The 20,956-nt window shown below is 40.5% G+C and overlaps 1 protein-coding gene across 5 annotated transcripts in view; it reads right to left on the bottom strand.

Moving 5' to 3' along the window:
* Positions 1 to 20,956, bottom strand: part of LOC106007637 (zinc finger protein 627-like) — an 80,871-nt gene continuing 59,915 nt past the window's right edge. For 2 of the 5 annotated variants that reach the window (XM_087201539.1, XM_087201538.1), the window contains exons 2-4: positions 13,886 to 14,012; positions 13,602 to 13,662; positions 1 to 12,936 (exon numbers count right to left, since the gene is read on the bottom strand). In XM_087201539.1, the coding sequence (XP_087057665.1) occupies positions 10,506 to 12,936; positions 13,602 to 13,662; positions 13,886 to 14,012 (2,619 nt within the window). In that variant the 3' untranslated portion in view covers positions 1 to 10,505. Of the gene's footprint in view, positions 12,937 to 13,601; positions 13,663 to 13,885; positions 14,013 to 17,106; positions 17,628 to 20,956 lie in introns of those variants that run through there. The other 3 variants (XR_015447527.1, XM_013068407.3, XR_015447528.1) reach the window with 3 other exon arrangements.

The following is a 20,956-nucleotide window of genomic DNA, read 5'->3' as shown; positions in this document are numbered from 1 at the left end:
TTATTTTCTTTTAGGACTTGAAATACTTCACTCCGAGCTCTCTTTGACTTAAGAGTTTCTGTTGAGAAGTCTGTTGTGATTCTGATGGTCTTTCCTTTACAGGTTTTCTGTTTTCTCTTAAAGGCTTTTAATATTTTGTTTGTGGGGCAAACTTCTACAATCTTGTTTATTATATGCCTTGGTACAGATTTTTTTGATCTTAGCGAATTGAAGTTCTATATGCCTCACTTATCTGTATATTAAATTATTTTTCTATGCTTGGGAACTTTTCTTCCATTACTTCTACGAATAGGTTATTTTTCATGTGATTTGCACTATCTCCTGCTTTTCCATTGACTCAGATCAATCTTATGTTGTTCTTTCCATCAACTAGCAAGTGTTGAATTGACTTTTTATGGTTTCTTGCTATTTTTAAAGATTTCTTTTGGTGATCACTAAACACAATCCTGTCTTCGAGATCTGATGTTCTCTTCTCACATTTGCCCATTCTACTGTGTAACTGTGTATGCTTTCAATGGAATTTTTAATCTCCTGGATATCTGTTTGAATCTGTTTTGTGGATTCTATTTCTTTTTTATATAGGCTATTCATCATTTTCCTAAGCTCCTCTATTTTTTTCATCAGTGTCTACTCTAGATTCACTAACCAAGTCCTTCATTATGACTTTTTCTTACTCAAGAAATTATTTCTGATCTGATTTTTTCTATAGCTTCATTCATCTGTTTTGTTACTTCCACCACTACCATTTCACAAAATTCAGGTTGGTAGTTTCTGATTTCCTCCACTTCATTGTCCCCTGGACTTTGCCTGGGTGGGTTTGAAGTCTGGGGTTCCATCTTCTACATCTTCTTTATATAGGGCAACAAGTAATCAAAAAATGGCATCCAAATAAGCAAAAACAATTCAAAAAAGGGCAATATTGTAAATCCCAACCTCTAGATGTCTGAAACACGAGTTTGTGTTCTCTAAAATCAAAGAATGAATTATAGTAACAATGGAAGTTAAGAGTAGGAATACTTATATTGAGAAAAGATAGCTTCTAAGAGACACAGAAGCGGGGGCTGGAAAGTGGGTTGCCTGCACACTCCAATTCTTAAACACATTTTATTGAGCAAACCCACAAGGTGAGGATGGTTCAAGGTGGGACAAAACTACAGTCAACTAATAAGATCCAATGGGAAGAACATGAGAAAAGGAAAAATGGAAACAAAGTCTGTAAGTAGGGAAGGGTGCAGGTGGTGAAGGGAGGGCAGGGGAATGGGGAAAAAATAAGAACCAGAATACATCATGTAAAGGTACAAGATAACAATGGTGATTGTAACTGTATGGTATACCTGAAATGTACCAATAAACTTAATTTTAAAAATCCAATGGGAAATCACAAAGTGGGCATAAGGTGGGACAAAACTATGATCAAGCAATAAGGTTACAAGTATAGTCACCCAGGCAATATTGATTAACTGGGAGCCTGGGGATTTAGCTCAGTGGTTCCAGCACCTGTCTCGCAAGTGCAAGGTCCTGAGTTCCATCCCTTCAACCAAAAAAAAATTGATTAACTGGGGATCCAATGCAGAAGCTAGTCTCATACCAAGCATACATGAAATAAACAAGGAATTTCTGGGAAGGAATGGGCTAGGGAAACTGATGCCTATTTAGAATATCGATCATTGCTGTTTATCCCCAGAGAAAATAATTGGGTGCAGTAACTTTTATTTTTGGTACCAGGGATCGAACTCAGGTCCTTGCACCAGTGGTAAAACCACTGAGCTAAATCCTCAGCCCACTTCTTTCTTTTAATAATGTGAATCAGTGAATGTACCTCAATTCTTTTTCTATTCTGAGGTCCCAGCTTTGTCTAATTGCCTTACAATAATTTCTACCAGACTTAGCTATCTGCAATATTCTGATTTTTTTCTTTTGTTATCTGCATTGATGCATATAAGTTGCTTATAGTAGATAGCTTTATCACTAGTATTGGCACATTCCTAGGAAATGACTATTCTTCACAGATGTCTTCCAGGATCTTCTAGGACGCTGTCCCAAGATCCTACCTTCCCAATTTCTTAGGGATGACAACTTGTTGTATATGGCCCTGTACTCACTCCTTTGGTACTGGACAATGGTAATGTTTATGACCACACACAGTGTTGTTATACAAGGAAGAACAACTGATTACAGGAGTTATGACACCCCAGCTAAATGAGTACAATTAGTGAGAACAGCATCAAGCATAGCCTAGAACCTGACAAACTGTGGTAATTATTATTTTGGTATCATTACCTATAGCAACAATATCTATAATAAAATCAAACAACCAGGACTTATATGCAGTGAATTTCCCCTTATGGGAGTGATCTTAATAGGGCTAGGGGGTGTAAGAGGAATAAGGGGGACAATAGAGGAATGAATAGAAAGATATCATAAGCAAGGCTGAAGAACAAAGGGAAATCCCCCAAACTTTGGGAATCTGGAGAAGACCAGAGAGAAAGAATAAAGGAGAAAGTAAAGGACAAAACTAAGCCAGAAAAATTAGAGAAAATGATCACTCTGGTAAAAAAAAAAAAAATTTAAAGTCAAGAAAAGAGAGAAAAATGAACAAAAAAGAGCAAATGATAAAAATAAAAACTTAAACCAGAAAAAAAGATGAAATTTTTCTGACGAAAAATCTACAGCTATCCCCTGGTGTGGACAGTTCTGTGGTAATATCTAAGTTAGAGCTTAAATCTGTCCTGCACCAACTCCTGTCTTTCAGCTCCACAGAATTGCAGGCTGATCTTGGCTTCTGGCTGTGGAGCCTGGGGCCAAGCATGCAGCCAGCAACTCTCTGGATATCCCCAGTGACCAACCCACTTCTGCTTGCCCTGTATGTCTGCAGCTGTTGCACACCCAGGTGCTGTGGTCATTCGACAGCAGGAGCACTGAAACAAAAACACCCCACTCCTGCTTCAAGACCGGTGTTCAGCTGACCCATCCTGGCCCTTGCAGTCTCCTCTGTTCCACTCCACTGGCATGATTCTAACACTGGGAGTGGGTGGGAGGGGTCTTAGGTCAGACTACTTTTGCCACCACCCAGTCCCTCTCCTTGCTATCTCTAGAGGCTATAATTAGCTACTTCCGCATGCAGCATTCACTGCTCTGCTCTGCTCCACTGCCATGTCTCTCCTTACAGGGCTCTGGGCTTGCTCACTCTCAAGATGACCCTCTAGGTTACAGGCTCCTCTCTCATACGTGAGCTGGACAGGGGAGTCCAATATTACTCATGACAAACTCAATCAGAAGTTGCTTGTTATTCTCTCATAATCAGAGGGCAAACTGGCAGACCAATGGGGAGGGAGCAGCATCCTGGTCATTCACTGCTACGTGTGATGATGAAATGTGCAGGTGGGCTACAACAACTTTTTTGAGGAAGGAAAAAGAGGCAAGGGACCATGTACCCCAAGTGTATCCTGTGTGCCTTGATTCTGCCATGCTACTGGGGTTCCATAAGCTTTTGGGGAACTTCCCAAAATGGAGGTTCCTGTGCTCTGCACATGCAGAGGTCTTACAGGCAGCCCAGTGGATTGCTCCACCTTTTTATACACTCCTATGCCTAAGTTTTGTTTGCTCTACACGTTATTTCGGATTGATTTTGGCACCAGAATGTCTCTCCCTTTCTTCCAGTCACCTGTGTGTGTGTGTGTGTGTGTGTGTGTGTGTGTGTGTGTGTGTGTGTGTGTGTGTTGGTACCAGAGATGGAACTCTGCACCTTGCGCTTGCAAGGCAGGCAGTGGCACCACTGAGCTAAATCCCCAGCACACCTGTGCTTTTAGTTGATGTTCTCTGAGTATCTCCAAGTGTCTCCTCCTTTATTCAGTGATGCTGAAATCCACAGGGCATACAATTTACAGCCACTGCGTCCTACTCCTGGTCCCCAACACTGCTTCCACTGGACATATTCCAGAAGAACATGAAAGTACAAAGAAATGATGAGTAATGCACCATTTATTTCAAGAAAGAACAAGATTTTAGTGGACTTTAAGAATAAATGATGTCAGGGCCGAGGATTTAGCTCAGTGGTTCCAGAGCCTGCCTCGAAAGCGCAAGGTCCAGAGTTCGATCCCCAGTACCAAAAAAAAGAATAAATTATGTCAGGCCGGGGATTTAGCTCAGTGGTTCCACTGTCTGCCTCGTAAGCGCAAGGTCCCAAGTTCAATCCTTGGTACCAAAAAATAATATATATAATATGTAATGGAACATTAAGGCTAACTTCATTTTTTTTACTTTTTAAGGATAACTAAAATAAGGCATTTTTCCTGGCTATGAGAAGAATGCCTGAGTGACCACTGAGATGAACAATGGAGATCTGAAGAGTTTATATTCCAACATAAGAGAATTCAAAAATATAAACTTGCCAGTGGTATATTTTATCTGACAAAAGTTCTACAAAATACTATGACTAACTCCCATTAGAGATATGTAAAAGACAGAAGTGACCCAGACAAAATGAAGAATTGAGGCAGGGTTGAATGCACATTTTCCACAATCCAATCTTAATGCACTGCATTTTTACTATGGTCAAAGTTTCTTTCAAGATACAGATTTTAGAGCTGGGGATTTAGCTCAGTGGTGCTGCTGCCTGCCTCACAAGTGCAAGGTCCTGAGTTCCATCCCTGGTACCAAAACAAAACACACAAAAAAGATACAGATTTTAAAAGACCCATGACTTGGTCACTTAATAAGCTGCATTCAGTGCAATCTGGTGACTGCCTCTTTTGTACATGTCATGACATCACGGAAATAGATCTCATCACTGGCATCAGGTGGATTGTGAACATCAGCAAAAAATTAAAATGTAACACCTTGACACTTTCCCCTTGTGAATTCCTCATGAATTTCTTTAGTGTTATGTATTAGGACTTAATTTGAGCTAATTTTTTGGACAGCATAAACTATAGGCGAACCACACTTTTCAGACTGGCACAGTTTTCTAAACATCTTTCCAAATGAGATTGTGGGCTGTCTCCCTTGTGCACCTAGGCAAGCCTAGCTGAACATCATTTGGTCAAATATGCAAATCGATTTCAGAGCAAACTACTGTGCTATGTTAGTTTAATTTTGTTGATGTTGGTTCTGGTAATCAGATCTAGGGTGTTTTCAATGGTAAGGAAATAAGCACTGAGCTACATACCCGTCATTATATAAAGGAACTTAGGCAACATCTTCATGATTATTGCATTATGTTATGATTTGAATGAGGTGTGAACACTTAACAATGTTAATGATAGGGGAAAGTTTTAAAGTAAATTTAGTAGATTAGCTATTAAAGTGGTTGTGGAAGCAAAATAGGTAATGTATCCCTTTAAAAGCTTGACTTAGCCCGTTGCTTTTATTTAAAGTGAAGGTTATATAGCTCCTTTGATCTGTAGCTCCACTACAGATAACATCTTAGCTCTGAAGAGCAAAGTGGGAATCCTTGAACAAACTTGTGATATATATGTGCCTTAACTGTAATGTGTTTAAGACTGTAATCAGTGACAGAAACCACCTGTGTCTAACCATTAAACAGGAATTGGAACTTTATTTACTTAACAAAGACCACTAGGGATGAGATAATGACTAACGAAAGTATAAAAGGTGATGGACAAAGAATGTGGGGGGGGCGGGACTGACCAGACCTGTTTTCTGGTGGTCCCACCTGCTTGCAAGTAAAGCCTTTTATTATTTTACCCAAACTCTGTGTCTCCATGCATTTCTTTCTGCGATTCCGAAATATTAAGAATACAAGGAGAATCCATATGAATTTTACAATAATATCTTTTTAATGAAAACTGCATTGGAACTTTTTTATATTGACATGACTTTGGATATCAAATGAGTAATTCATACATTTCAACATTATCATCATCCAAACTACAAACACAGGATAGAGAGAACAAATACCTATTATGCATGTGCATGCAAAATCTATATAGTATAATTGTTTGAACATATGTATATCGCTCTTCACACACCAAGTAAGCAATTGTGCAAAAGTCATTAAGATGTCCTTGAACTTACTCAGTATAGGGATCATACTGGGAGACATCATCAAAAGTGAAAGGTTAAGCAGTCAGTCTCAGAAGACTAACTTCACTTCAGATGCAGTTGTAGTTCTGGGCTGCTCAAAGTTAAGTTCTCAGAATCAATTCTGGGGTAATTTTGCATGGTAGTATAGAGATAAATGAAAACTAATTTATGGAGACTCATATTATGCAGGACAAGATATAGACAAACAGCCACATAGAATCACTGCACAGGGCAAGGTACATCGAAGGGGCACAAAATATCGAGGGCCTTCAGGAAGCCCTACAATCAAGGAAACTACATGTAGACATCTGGAAATTCTCTAAAGTCAGACCTCCAATATCCTTGTAGATTAACACTCTAGCGTTACAAATTTGAGGACTAACACATTTTTCAAGTTATCATTTCTTGAGGTAAGATAATAGCCCAGTGGTATAAACCTATGTACCAAAACACATGCAGAAAAATATACCCAAATAAGAAAAAAATCATGCAAATTTAGTATACATCACTGGATGAAAGGTAAGTTCTGCAAGTGCCTTTCTTGATACCATGCTGCATTAATTCAGTATACTCAAGGCTGCATTTTTTTTTCTGTACCAGGGATCAAACTCCAGTCCTTGACCTTGCGAGGCAGGCAGTGGAACCACTGAGCTAAATCCCTGCCCCCAGGCTGCATTTCTTTGACTGAAACTCAGCCCACAAACACAGACTGATGCTTAAGGACAGAAGTCCTGGGGTATTCACTTTTGAAAACTCTCCACATGGCCAAAGTACTTGTGCATGATCTTCTTCCCTTTCCCCATTTTCAAAGAAGTCAGCTTCATTTATTTTAAACTCAGCTTCTTTCTTTACTGACCCTGCATTTAGGATTGCTGGGAACAGCATTTTGGCAGAACAGCGGCTTGCTGTCCAATCTTGAACATTATATTAACTGGTTTCTTGGCCAGGAAAGCAGTAAGAGTATGTCTGAATACTGTGAGTGGCCAGCCTTGGAGGCTTTGGCCACTGATTATCTGGGACCAATCCCATAGGTTGGCCCCATAAGGGGAGGGCTACAGGAAACCTAAGGTGTTAGTTACTTTTTTCATTGCTGAGACAAAATACCCAACACCCAAAGTTGAAAGAGAAGACATTTATTTAACTCACAGTTGTTCAGAGAGGATTCAGTCCATAATCAGCTGTCTCCAAGGCAGGGATGGCAAACAGGCAACGCAGAGGAGAAACACCATGGTGTGCACAAGGTAGCAAAGGTAAGAAGAGCATTTAACAGCATCTTCCTGCCCCTTTTCTCATCCAGATTCACAGGATAAGGATGGTGCTAAAAAACTCAACTATATTGGTTTAATAATCACACGCTGTTAACCACAACATCACACATTCTAGATTCAACTACCTCTGAAAAAAAAAGTCCCACCTCATCTGCATGAGGCTTTGGGGGAACATCTAAAAACAAACCATAACACCTAACTTTCAGTAATTACATGTTTCAGAGACTAGATAAAAAATAGTGGGGCCTTCCTGCTTCCACTGAGCTAACACTGGCCACTACAATGGCTTGGGCATTTAGTTAGAAAAAAAAAAAAAAAAGACAGCAGTGCTACATCATATGTGCCTATAGGTATTTCACACTTTAAATGTGTCACCTACAGACTTGCTGCTATGAAGGTTTTTTTCTCCTTTACTTTACGAAGACTAAATCTGTATCAGTGGAATAGCCACCAGAAAATGGGACAGATCAGGCTCGTGGAGAAGCCCACCCTGCAGTACTGGAGGGTCCCATCCTTTGACATCTCAAGACTTTGGAGGACTCAAAGAAAAAGAAGCCAAATGTTTACCAAGCACTAAGGTAATGGCTAGAGCACAAAAATGTTTATTTTTAAGGTTAATTTGTTAAAGTTTTCATTGGAAACATTAAAAAATTTTTAAGGGCCGGGGATTTAGCTCAGTGGTTTCGCTGCCTGCTGCGCAAGCGCAAGGACCCAAGTTCAATCTCTGGTACCAAAAAAAAAAAAAAAAATTAAATGTCTCCAATGAATCTATAGATGATGATACAATTAGGAAATTGGTGCCAAAGGTATACTACCATGTTTAATTGTTTACAGTCTCAATGACCTTCATTTGACATTTTTGCTCATACTAGGCATTAAAAACAGGGATTTACTCTGAGCTACATCCTGAGATCTATTTTTTTGAGACAGGGTCTCACCAAGTTGCACAGATAAGACTTGAACTTCCTATCCTCCTCCATCAGCTTCAAGCCACATGGAGTACAAGTATGCAGAACTGGGCTGACCTTTCACTTTTTTGGCATACTTTCACTTCTAAAACATGGGAGAATAAGTCACAGATAGAGATCATGCATCATAGATCACATGGATAATGTTCTGAAGTGTTACAAGTATAAAGACTTCAATTCATCTTCCATAGTACATTAATTTGCTTAGTGCCAATTTTTGTAGAACTAAAAAGTATTTGTGAAAATTGAAAACTATCACACACTGCAAAGGCAGTGGTTTGCAAAGGTTGATACCATGACCTTTTCTACAGAGAAAGGCAATAGTCTTTCTCATATTCCTTAGACTAAAAAAATTACAATCACCCATGGCAGCACTCACTTGTAATGGTAGCACTCCAGGAGTCGCAGGCAGGGTCTTCACAACTCTAAACCCAGAGGCATGCAACCGTAACCAGCCTCAAAATAAAAAATAATGCCTGAAGATGTATCTTACAATAAAGTCCTTGGTTTCAACTCCACTGTGAGAGACAGAGACAAAGAAATTGCTCTTGATGACAAGGGCTCAGTTTGAAAATAACCAAAATCAGGCTGGGGATTTAGCTCAGTGGTACCATGCCTGCCTTGCAAGCACAAGGTCCTGAATTTGATCCCTGGTACAAAAGAAAAGAAAAGAAATCCAAGATTGCTCAAGTAAATGTCAACAAAATTTATAAAGTTCCTATCAGATAAAACTCTTTTTTTCTCCAAAGGGTGGTTGATGTGACAGATTCATTCATATTACATACTAGCCACAGGGTTTCATTCAGAACAGAACAGAGCAGAAGTGGTCACATTTACAACATTTTTTAACTGCACACTGCTTCTGTATCCTTTGCATTTTCTTGTGGTGAAATGTTATTTAATTCTTCAAGCCTTATCAGTTTGTCTAAAGGGCTTCTCTAGTGGATAGGCCCCTGTACTCAAATCTGACTAAAACAACTTATGGCCCTTCCATATAGTCTACCTTCATAGGATTTCATGTCAATGTGAATTTTTAAGCCACTAAAGATCACAGTCATAAAAAGATTTCATGTGGTTAATACTAACATTTCTTCTACCCTGAGTTTTCTCATGCTCTATGAGGGCACTGCAGGCAAGCCCAGTTCTAACTACCTTATTCCCCTGAGATTTTTTTTTTTCCTCTGAGTTATTTCGTTCAGAGTGCACAGGGATGTACAAATGCCTTCTCACACTGATTCATAGGTTTTCTTTGTTTTTTGAGGGGTTTTTGGTACCAGGGATCAAACTCGGGACCTTGTACTTATGAGGCAGGCAGTGGAACCACCGAGCTAAATCCCTGGTCCTCATAGGCTTTTTTTTAGAGAATGACTTTTTGTGCAGGTTGAGGGAACAAGAATTAACAAAGGCCTTACCACATCAGTTACATTCGTAGGGTGTCTCTCTAGGGTGAGATCTTTCATGGCTGTGGAGGTCACTGGAATAAGCAAAGGCTTTGCCACATTTTATACATTCATAGGGTTTCTCTCTAGTGTGAATTCTTCGATGTACAGGAAGGCGAGTTAAGTTGTGAAAGGCTTATCACACGGTTTACATTTATAGGGTTTCTCCCCGGTGTGAATTCTTTTGTGCCTTCTGATAACACTGCAAAAAGTAAAGCCCTTTCCACGTTGTTTACATCTGTAGGGTTTCTCTCCAATGTGAATTCTTTCATGAGTACAGAGACTAGAGGAAGTAAAAGCCTTCCCACATTGACCACATTGATACGGTTTCTCTCCACCGTGAATTCTTCCATGTGTTTTGAGGTAACTGGAATAACTGAAGGCCTTTCCACATCATTCTTTACATTGGTATGGTTTGACCTGTGTGAATTCTTTCATGTGCATGGAGGCCACTAGAAAAAGTAAATGCCTTTCCACAGTTCATACTCATAAGGTTTCTCCCCAGTGTGACTTCTTACATGTTTCTCAGTATGCGTAAGTAGTGAAGGCCTTGCAACACTCTTTACATTTACAGTTTCTCTCCAGTCTGAGTGCTTTCATGAGTTGAGGGCAGTGGAAGAAATGAAGGCATTACTGCATTGTTTACATTTATAGGGTATCTTCAGTGTGAATTCTTTCATGCATTCTGAGGGTATAGGAACGAGTAAATGCTTACATTTGTACTGTTCCTGTCCTACGTGAATTACTTCATGCACACCGAGGCCACTACAAAAAGCGAACACCTTTCAACATTGTTCACATTTATAGGGCTTCTCTTCAGTGTGAGTTTTTACATGCAATCGGAGGTAACTGGAAGAAGTAAAGCTCTTACAACATTGTTTACATGCATAAGGTTTCTCTCCAGTGTGACTTCTTTCGTGCCTTCTCAAAATACTGGCAGAAGTAAAGGCCTTTCCACATTGTGTACATTTGTAGGATTTCTCTCCAGTGTGAATTCTTTCATGGACTGGTAGGTAACTGGAAGAAGTGAAGGCCTTACCACATTGTTTACATTCATAGGGTTTTTCTCCCGTGTGACTTCTTTCATGTATTCTGAGGCCATGGGAAAAAACGAATGCCTTTCCACATCGTTTACATTCATACGGCCTCTCTCCACTGTGAGTTCTAACATGCCTTTGGAGGTTACTGGAAGACTGAAAGGCTTTACCACATTGTTTACATTCATACGGTTTCAGCCCAGTATGAGTTCTTTCATGCCTTTCACAGAGACCAGAACTAGCAAATGTCTGATTACAATGTTTACACTTGTATGGTTTCGATTCAGTGTGAGTTCTTTCGTGCCTTCTGAACTGACTCGAAGAACTAAAAGCCTTTCCACATTGATTACATTTGTAGGGTCTCTCTCCAGTGTGAATTCTTTGATGTACTTGTAAGCTATGAAAAAAAGAGAATGCTTTCCCACACTGTTTACATTCATAAGGTTTCTCTCCGGTGTGAATTATTTTATGTGTACGGAGAGAAGAAGAAGAAACAAAAGCCTTCCCACATTGACCACATTCATATGGTTTCTCTCCACTGTGAATTCTTTGGTGTACTTTTAGGGAACTGGAATAATTGAAGGCCTTTCCACATTCTTTACATTGGTATGGTTTATGACCTGTGTGAATTCTTTCATGCGTACGGAGGCCACCAGAAAAAGTGAATGCCTTTCCACATTGTTTACACTCATAAGGTTTCTCCCCAGTGTGAGTTCTTACATGCAATCGGCAGTATGCGTAAGTAGTGAAGGCCTTACAACATTGTTTACATTTATAAGGTTTCTCTCCAGTGTGAGTGCTTTCATGAGTTCTGAGGGCACTGGAAAAAATGAAGGCATTACCACACTGTTTACATTTATAGGGCTTCTCTCCAGTGTGAATTCTTTCATGCCTTCTGAGGACACTAGAAGAAGTGAAGAATTTGCCACATTCTTTACATTGGTAGTGTTTCTGTCTTGTGTGAGTTCTTTCATGCACACGGAGGGCACTGCAAAAAGCAAAGTTCTTACTGCACTGCTCACGAACATAGGGTTTTCCTACAATGTGAGTTCTTATATGCATTTTGAGGGAACTGGAAGAAGTGAAGGCCTTTCTACACTGTTCACATTCACAGGGATTCTTTCCAGTCTGAGTATCTTCATGCCTTTGGGAGGAGCTGGAAAAACTACAGGGCCTAAGACATAGTTTACATTTACAGGGTTTCTCAATAATATGGGTTTTTTTGTGCTGTTCACACACATATGAATTCATAAACACCTTCGCACAATGTTTACATTTATAATGTTGATCTCCAGTGTGCACTCTCATGTGCAATTGAAGCTTCTGAAAACAGACAAAGCACTTCTCACATACTGAGCACTGGTGAAATTTCTCTGCGCCATGAATTCTTTCATGTAAATATAAACTTCTAGAGTCTTTAAACTCTTTATTGCATACTGTACATTTATAAGGCTTTTCTGCAGTGTGAACAATTTCATTATATTGCAAATATGTGGAAATACCAAAAGATTTACCACACTGATTATTTTGAAAAAGTCTTTCATCCGTGTTACTCATTGAGTTTTTCTTTAACACTGAGTAGGAGGAAGTTGTTCCCCATTGTTTGCCCTGGTACAGTTGTCCTCCACTGTGTCTTTTCATGTGTACCTTCCATGTTATTTGATAAATGAAGGCTTTTCCACATTCTTTACATTTATAAGGTTTCTCTCCAGTGTGCACATTCATATGTCTCTGAAAGCTTTCACGAGAAAAGAACATTTTCCCACATTCTTTACACTCACAGGATTTCTCTGTACTATGAGTTCTTCCTTGTGTTTGAAAGAAATTGAGAACTCTGAAACCTTTGCTATTTTGTTTATATCCATACTTTGTGTCTCCAATATACGATCTCTCACGGTTCTGAAGCCACTGGTGATCAGTGAACTCTTTACTACATTCCTCATGTTTATATGGCTTCTCTCCAAATTTGTGATTCTCAAAGGGCCTATGCTGAGTCTGAGATCTAAGTTGCGGATTAAGAGATGTCGGATGCATGAGCACTTTTCTACAACATGGATCTTTACATGGTATTGCACTAGTATGACTTTCCTCAGTAGGACTGAGATATGAATCTTGGAGGACTTTTTCTGAAAAATGATGAACTTTTTTACTCTCACAAAGTTTCTCAGCTATTTGATTTCTGTAAAGAATAAGCACATTTTCAGTGGTTGAAAAATACAATTGCATATCTTAAGTGGGATTTAAAATTACATTCATTTTCAGGGAACATACAGGCTTTCTTCTATGTCTGAACTGTCTCAAAGGGAATGAATGAAAGCCTCCAAAAAGCACTTAACCATCACTAATACCAAAATAATAATGCCAGGCAGAGCAGCCCATTGCTGCAACTCCAAGTACTCAGGAGCTTGAGTCAGGAGGATATCAAGTTCTGGGTCAGCCTTATCAAATTAGTAATACTGCACCCATGTCTAATCCCAGCAGTCATGAAGCTAATCCAGGAGAGGACACATTCCAAGAATGCCTAGCTTATATGGCACATTCAAATCAGGCTGGCCTACATAGGAAGACTGCCTCCAAAAAACGGACCAGGGTGGGGTGAGGCAATATAGCTCAGTGATGAACAACAACAAAAAAAACCAAAAAAATTCAAAAACATAAAAAAGCATGTCTATATGAGTATTCACAATATTGTTTTGAACAACTATGACATTTTTATATAATCACTTAATACAATTTCAGGTAAGCCATTAGGTCTGGACTTACTGTTTTGCTTGCTTGTTCCTGAAATTTATCACACACATAAATTCTCTTGGTACTCACTACATACTGTTGTGTGCAGCTCACCTGGGATTTCTCTCTTGCTTTTTGTCCTCATCTTCAATGCTCTGGTCTTTCTCTTTTGTCTCTGAAATTAACACCCACAAATAATCATGAATTAGAAAATACAGAAAAAATTTTTAAAAGAAAATACAGAAAATGATAATTCTAGATGCACCCTTACCTTTGACCTAAACTAATTTTTCCCCTGAAGTTACAAATTTCCCAACATTGATGTTATATGACACAGTAGATCAGCAAGGAATATTTGTTCTGTAATTCACTAAATGAAGGAATAATATCATCCTTACCCACAGCTGCCAGGTTCCTGATAGTTTCCCTCATCACAACTCTGTAGAGTCTCTTCTGTGAATGGTCCAGCAGGGCCCACTCTTCAAAGGTGAACTTCACAGCCACATCCTCAAAGTCCACTGAGTGCTATGACAATCCACAAATTGGCACAAGAAGATGGTAAGACTGATAGCATGGGGGAATCTATGCTCAATACCTAAGATGTTCCCACACAATTCTGGTCTACACACAGTTACTGCATTACAGTAGCCAGAACACAAGATCTTGATGTCTCATGAAATTCTTCAGGCCCACAACAGATAAAGACATCTTCTACAATTTTACCTCAACCTTTTTATGATTGTGCTCTAATGACAGTCTCAAATCACCTTGAAGTGATGACAACAATATCATTCAAGGAGACAAAACTGAATGAACCCAATTCAATATGAAAGAACTTGTCATTTTCATATTATTCCCTATACTTTCATCATATTTCATAAAAAAGTGAACCAGGGCTAGGTTCAGTAATAATAAATATACCTGTCAAACTTTTCCCATTAACCAAAATGAGAGTCCAGAAGGTGTAAGGAAATTCACTATGCAATAAGAACTGGATTTTTCAGAGGTCAAGCACCACGTTAGAAGCATTCAGAAATTGGAATAAATGGCCACATCAAAAATGGCACCCATGGGCCGAGGATATAGCTCAGTGGTTTCGCCGCCTGCTGTGCAAGCGGCAAGGACCTGAGTTCGATCCCCAGTACCAAAAGAAAAAAAAAAAAAAGGCACCCATATGAAAGGGTTGGACAACAGGATTGCAAGCTTTAGGCAGCCCATGCTTTATAAGAAACTGTCCGAAAATAAAAATGCTTGTAAATATAGTTAAGTATCAAGAGTGCTTACCAAGTGCACAGGCTTAGGTTAAATACTTAGAACCACTGAAGCAAAGTACTCAAATAGACCCCAGTTAATGCAAACACTTTTTGGGGGCCTCTGGTATACCTCAATGATAGACCTCCGACCTGGGCATGTGGACACCTAGGATTCAACCCCCTGCATATGTTCACATATTAATTGACTGACTGTACAAGATATCAATGCCACAGGCTCCTACATGCTAGGCAAGTAGTCTTATCACTGAGTAACATGACTATTTCATTTACAATTTTTATTTTTAAGCAATATCTTTTATATTACACTGGAGGGACATAAACTAGGAATCTTCCTCTTTAAACATTATGAGTAGCTGGAATTACAGGTTGTTGCAACCTCACCTGGCACATTTTCTCAAATTCTATGACATTAGAATTGCATTTTATTAACCATGAGAGAGGTACAACGAAAGAATATTATGCCATTTCTTTGTACATGACTCAGATTTTAAATACCTTTATGAAAGCTCAGAATTTACAAGGGGGATTAAAGAAAGGCCAGCAGAAGAAATTCTCCTAACACCTGCAGGTACTTCAAACAATATCTCACTTGCAACCCAAACAAATAATATGAAATACTCACATGAAAGACCTTAAGTTCATGGTGGTCAGGAAGCAGAAAGTGAAGGGGGGAACCAGGAAGACAGATACACCTTACCAGGTCACCCCACACACACACCCATAACCTCTATCTTCACCCCCACCACCTAACACCAAGCCACTGTAGCACCCAGATAATCCTATCGTTTTCTACAAACCCTGCCTTCAACTGCATGAGGCTCTAGGCAGACCCCCCTATCTTGCTATCTTAAAGCAATATCAACATAACTTTCCAAAGCTTTAACCAAAATGAACAGTGGACAAAATATCCAAGACCTACAAGTAAAAGAAAATAGGCCTGATAATTCCTGAAAAGAGGCAAAAGCAGTGACTGTGGGAAAACTTATGGTACTGACCACATACACTGCCAAAGGGCAGAAATGTACGCCAAAAATCAAGATCTAAGTTAGGAAGGAAAAAAAAAGAAAAAGAAAAAAGAAAACAAACAGCAGCGTCTTTACCAGGGCAAACAAGAAATTTTAAAACATTAGAGAAGAAATTAAACCCCCGCGATCCATTTAGACAGGCAAAATAGTTAAAAACTGCTTTTGTGAAAAGGGTTGACAAATGCATACTCGAGCTAATTAAAACCAAGGACATGGAAGGTGTCCATTGCCCAGAAATTTGGAGGTTGACGAGGAAAGACTACTTGAGACCAGGGTGCAGGGGCAATTTGGAGAGATGAAGTCTCAGAGAAAAGAGTGACAAGAGGCAAGCGTTGGTGGTGGTGCATTTTCTAATCCCAGCACACTGGAGGCTGGAGCAGGAGAATCTTTGTGAGTTCAAGGCCAACTTGGGTTACATAGCAAGGCTCTGCCTCAAAAAAACACAGCAAACCAAAGCAAAGCAGCGCAAAACAAAACAAAACGAAAGTAAAGTAAAGAAATTTTGGGGTTTGGATGTACTTTGTTGATTCACTGTTTTCTTAGCATGAAATTGGGATTTAATCTTTAGATTTAAAAAGAAAAAATGGTACGTGTACCTGAGACTTTAAATGCTTAAACCCCCTGTGTTACGACATTTTCAGGTTCTCTTTTTAAGAAAGAACGAAATTCGTTTGAGAATCTCTATAGTTTCTGGCACTGCATCTATCAGTGCACTCATATTGTCTCCCAAAGAACTGGAAATTGCCTCAAATCGCACAAGACAACCCAACTGCCAAGTATTGCACCAAGGAAAATTGAAGGTTGCGCACGTTTAGTAATAGAATCTGATGGAAACCCCCAGACGCCCCCGAGTTCGGACGCGGCCTCCCCCGCTCCACGCGGAAGCGAACCCCAGCGAAGCAGAACTGGCCTCGGAGGGACCCGCCCTGGGGAGCACAGGGCCCCGGGCAGCGCTAGGACCGCGCTCGTCCCAGGGCCTCAGAGCCCGCTCCGCCCGCGCCTCCGCCGGGAGCTCGCGTTCCTGACCCCTGCAGGTCCTCACACGCGGAACCCAGGCGAGCCGGGTCCCCGCCACACAGGCTGGGGACACGCGCGCTGCGGCGGAGCTACCCAGAGAGGGCTCCCGACAGGCCCGCGTCGCCGCGCAGGGACCGACGGGACTCGGTCCGGTGCCGGCTCAGCGCCGCGCGCGGCCGGAGGGCACCGGGACCGAGAGGGACCCCGACCGCGGAATACGGAACGCACGCGGAGGCCGAATCGGTATTGCCGCTCGGCGGCGCACACATCCCGGCTTTCTTCGTCTCCCAGCCCCGCACTCACCACTGCCATCTTCCTGCTGCTGGAGTTTCCTAGAGTCTTCCTGAGGAACCCTCAAGACCTGAGGTGACAGCGCAACAAACCAAACCGCAACAAAACCAGTAGAGCCCCAACAGGCTCCAGAGGGTCAGGGAAGACCAATGCGCGTGCGCAGTGTGTTCGGGCCTTCCAAAGCAGATGCTGATTGGACTTTTTCTTTGGCCTCGGGCACACTAACCCGGTGCTTTCGAATTGAGCTCCACCCTCAAGCCTGGAGGACATTTTCAATTGTCCTTTCCTATAGGGTTAAATGCATTCCTGGTTTAAAACCAATTTCCAGAACTCTTTTCCTCTGGTCGAACAGGAACTACATAACTATTTTTAGAAGCTTCCCATTTCTGCTCTTTTGACCTTAGACTTTCCTGTTTTGAATATTTTTTTTAAAACTTTGCCAGATCATAGCGTGGTAGTGCCTGTCTGAAGCAGGAGGATCTCCAAATCTATCCCAACCTGGGCAACTCACTGATTTAGGAGACCCTGCTCAAAATTTTTAAAAAGAATGTTTTGTTTTGGTTTTTTATATATATAATTTTTTCATTAAGTTTATTGATATATTTTAGGTATACAATACAGTTACATTCATCACTGGGATCTTGTACCTTTACATGATGTATCTTGGTTCTTATTTTTTCCCATTCCCCTGCCCTCCCTTCACCCCTTCCACCCTTCCCTATTTACAAAGACTTTGTTTCCATTTTTTCCTTTGCTCATATTTTTTCAAAAAAGAATGTTTTTAAACGTGGGATTGAAATGTACCTCAATGCAAATGTTCTGAGTTCAATCCAATGTACTGCAAAACAGAAACAATACTGGTCTAGACTGGCAGGTGAGATGGACATGTGATATGGAGCACAGTCCTGTGGGGCTGAGCTCAACCTGTGGGATCTGGTGCTATCCTTTGGTAGATAGGGTCACAATTTTTCTTGTCAGTATTTGACATCAAACCCAGAGTCTTATGCTTCTAGGCAAGCACAGGTAGTGTCTCCATCCAATGGAATTACATGACACCTCGCTGGGGTCCTGCTGGAGAATTCAATACTGGTGGAGAGAAACTCCCACACATTTTGGTGATGGAGAGGGTTAGTGTTGTGGGATTTTTTGTTTGTTTGATTGATTGATTGATTGGTTGATTTATGGTAACAGGGAGCAAACTCCGGACCTTGCACTTCCAAGGCAGGTGAGAGAACCAGAGCTAAATGCCCAGCCCAGTATTGTGTTTTAGAATTGTGTTAACTCTGAGAGTAGGAAAAGTACTTTGGTTTTTCCTATCATTTTCAGGAAACTGTGTTTGTTATCCTCAAATATTGAAAGTTTTGATTTTATACAAAGGTGGTTTGACGATTTTGAGAATGTGTTAGGTGTGTTTGGCAGGAAGGCTGGAACCCTGTGCCTCTGGCATGCTAAGGAAATGTTTTATCACTGAGCTATTTCCTCAACCCAGATCTCTGTTTTACACATAAAATCCCCAACTCTGTGTTGCATTTACAAGGATCGTTTTTGTTTGGGAGACTTCTCACAATGTTGAGCAAGAAGGAAGGAGTAACATTTTCCAGCTTTATGATGGAGCAACTAAACCTGGCGTGGCTGAGTACACATGTAATCCCAGCTATTCAAAAGGTCTGAGGTGGGAGGATTTCAGGCATCTTTGGACAAATTAGTGACAGCCTGTCTAGGAACTTAAGAAATATAAAAATTCTGGATATGGATCTTCCTGGTAGAGTACTTGCTAGCCTGTACGGGGCTCTGGGTTAAATCCTAATACACTACAAACGAAACACAAAATAGAGGAAGTAAAAAAGAAAATGTTGATTATTATTTCAATAATATAGGTTTGCATATCACTATAGAGACTGATGTGATTAAATAATCCCTAATATTTCATTAGCTTCCCATCACCATATCTCTCAGGCAAGAGGGGGAAGGGCAGGACTTTAAAATCAGAGGGAAACCAAGCAGGCAGCTGCAACTCTGCACGATAAGCAGACAATCAAGCTGATAATTAAGCAAGCAAGACCCTGTCTTCCTTGATGTACGGAGGGTCAGGAGAGCAAAGTGGATGACAGAAGTGCTAGCAAAGACGGGACAGTGGCCTGAAAGAAAACCAACCCTAGCCTTCATTACACTTTCACTACAATGTATTTTCCTAATAAAATTTCATGCCAAAGGGAGGACATAACAAAATTTTAAATTTTAAGCATATTTTGGTCCAGGTGCAAATTTACACCCCTCCAGTTTAACCCTACCCTTTCCTGAGGGACCAGCCCCAGCTGGAAATAGCCATGAATAATGAATGGCATTCACTTGAAATCCAGTAAAATTCAAATGTGTCCCTTGTTGGGTGCTTCTCAGTCTAAGGAGGTGGGGCTTTCTGGCTAGCAAGCTGGAAATTCCTGTCTCTTCCTGAGACACCTCAGAGTCAGCTTTGTTCTTTGTACTGGGGATTTAAGCACAGTTTTGATTTTTATTTTGAGATTGGGGACTCACAGTGACTCCCTCGGTGGCCTTCAATGTAAAGTCCTCCTGCCTCAGCTTCTAGAATGGCACAGATTATAAACTAGCACAACCACCACTGGCTGTCATCATTTTTCTTTTTCCTACCGAGGATTAAACTCAGGTCCTTGCGCTTGCGAGGCAGGAGGCGGAACCACTGAGATAAATCCCTGGCATGGCTGTCATCATATTTTCAAAACACAACTGAATGAGACTAATTTCAAGAGAAGGCAGAAGGAGCAGGTAGAATCTGTCTATTTTTGAATGTCACAGGCTCTTGCCATTCTGACCAAATTTTTTTAAGTGCTTATTTCTTCATTTGCTGTTGTCTTTTAAGACTATTTCTGGGCAATTTTTAGGTTTGAATTTCATCTGGGCAAACAACTGAAAACTGGTGGCAAACAACTGAAAACCTAGCGCTGCTGGAGGATAAGTAAGGAAGATTTCTAATTCGAACTCAACCTGGGCAACATAGCAACTTAGGCAGACCTTGCCTCAAATGAAATAGTTTGGTAAAAAGCTTGGGATGTAGCCCAGCAACAATGCCCTTTGGTTCAAACTGTAACACATCCACTGAGACATGGATTAAGTAAGTAATTAAAAAAAAATAATAACTCTGAGGTCTTGCCACCTTGATAAATGATAACACATACATTTGCCCAAAAACCCCAAAACTAAAAATGAAATAAAGCATAACTTATGCTTTCCTAATTCCGAAGGTGTGTGATTCTATAATGATTACAGTCTCATTTTGTTCACCCTACCCAATAATTCCTTCCATCTCATAAACAAAATGAGAAGAACAAGGCCCAGACTTACCTATTTCTTCCCCCCACCACCACCACCAGGGATCGAAATCAGGACCTTGTGGTTGCAAGGCAGATGCAGCCCCACTGAGCTAAGTCCCCAGCCCAGACTTACCTACTTCTTAAAAATAGCATGTGCCTTTTTTGTTGTTGTTGTTGGTTTGGGTTTTTTTGGTTGGTTTTTTTTTTTTTGTTACCAGGGATCAAACTCGGGACCTTGCACTTCCAAGGCAGCCAGCAGAACCACTGAGCTAAATCTCTGGCTGGCATGTGCATATTTTAAAAGTTGGATGGGCCGGGGATTTAGCTCAGTGGTTTCACCACCTGCTGCGCAAGCACAAGGACCCGAGTTCGATCCCCGGTACCAAAAAAAAAAAAAAAGTTGGATGTGTGCTGCTTATACTAAATTCTGTCATTTTTTAAAAACCAAGTGTGGTAAACTTTATTCCTAGGAGTTTAAAACAAACACAAAGTCATTGCAGTAGTGCCTGCAGGTAGATACAAAGTTCAAGAGTAAA

Source organism: Heterocephalus glaber, unplaced genomic scaffold (genome assembly GCF_053883595.1).
Source record: "Heterocephalus glaber isolate CG9 unplaced genomic scaffold, H.glaber_assembly_v1.0 deba00001760, whole genome shotgun sequence".
Lineage (NCBI taxonomy): Eukaryota > Metazoa > Chordata > Mammalia > Rodentia > Bathyergidae > Heterocephalus > Heterocephalus glaber.
This window is presented reverse-complemented; position numbering and strand designations above follow the sequence as displayed.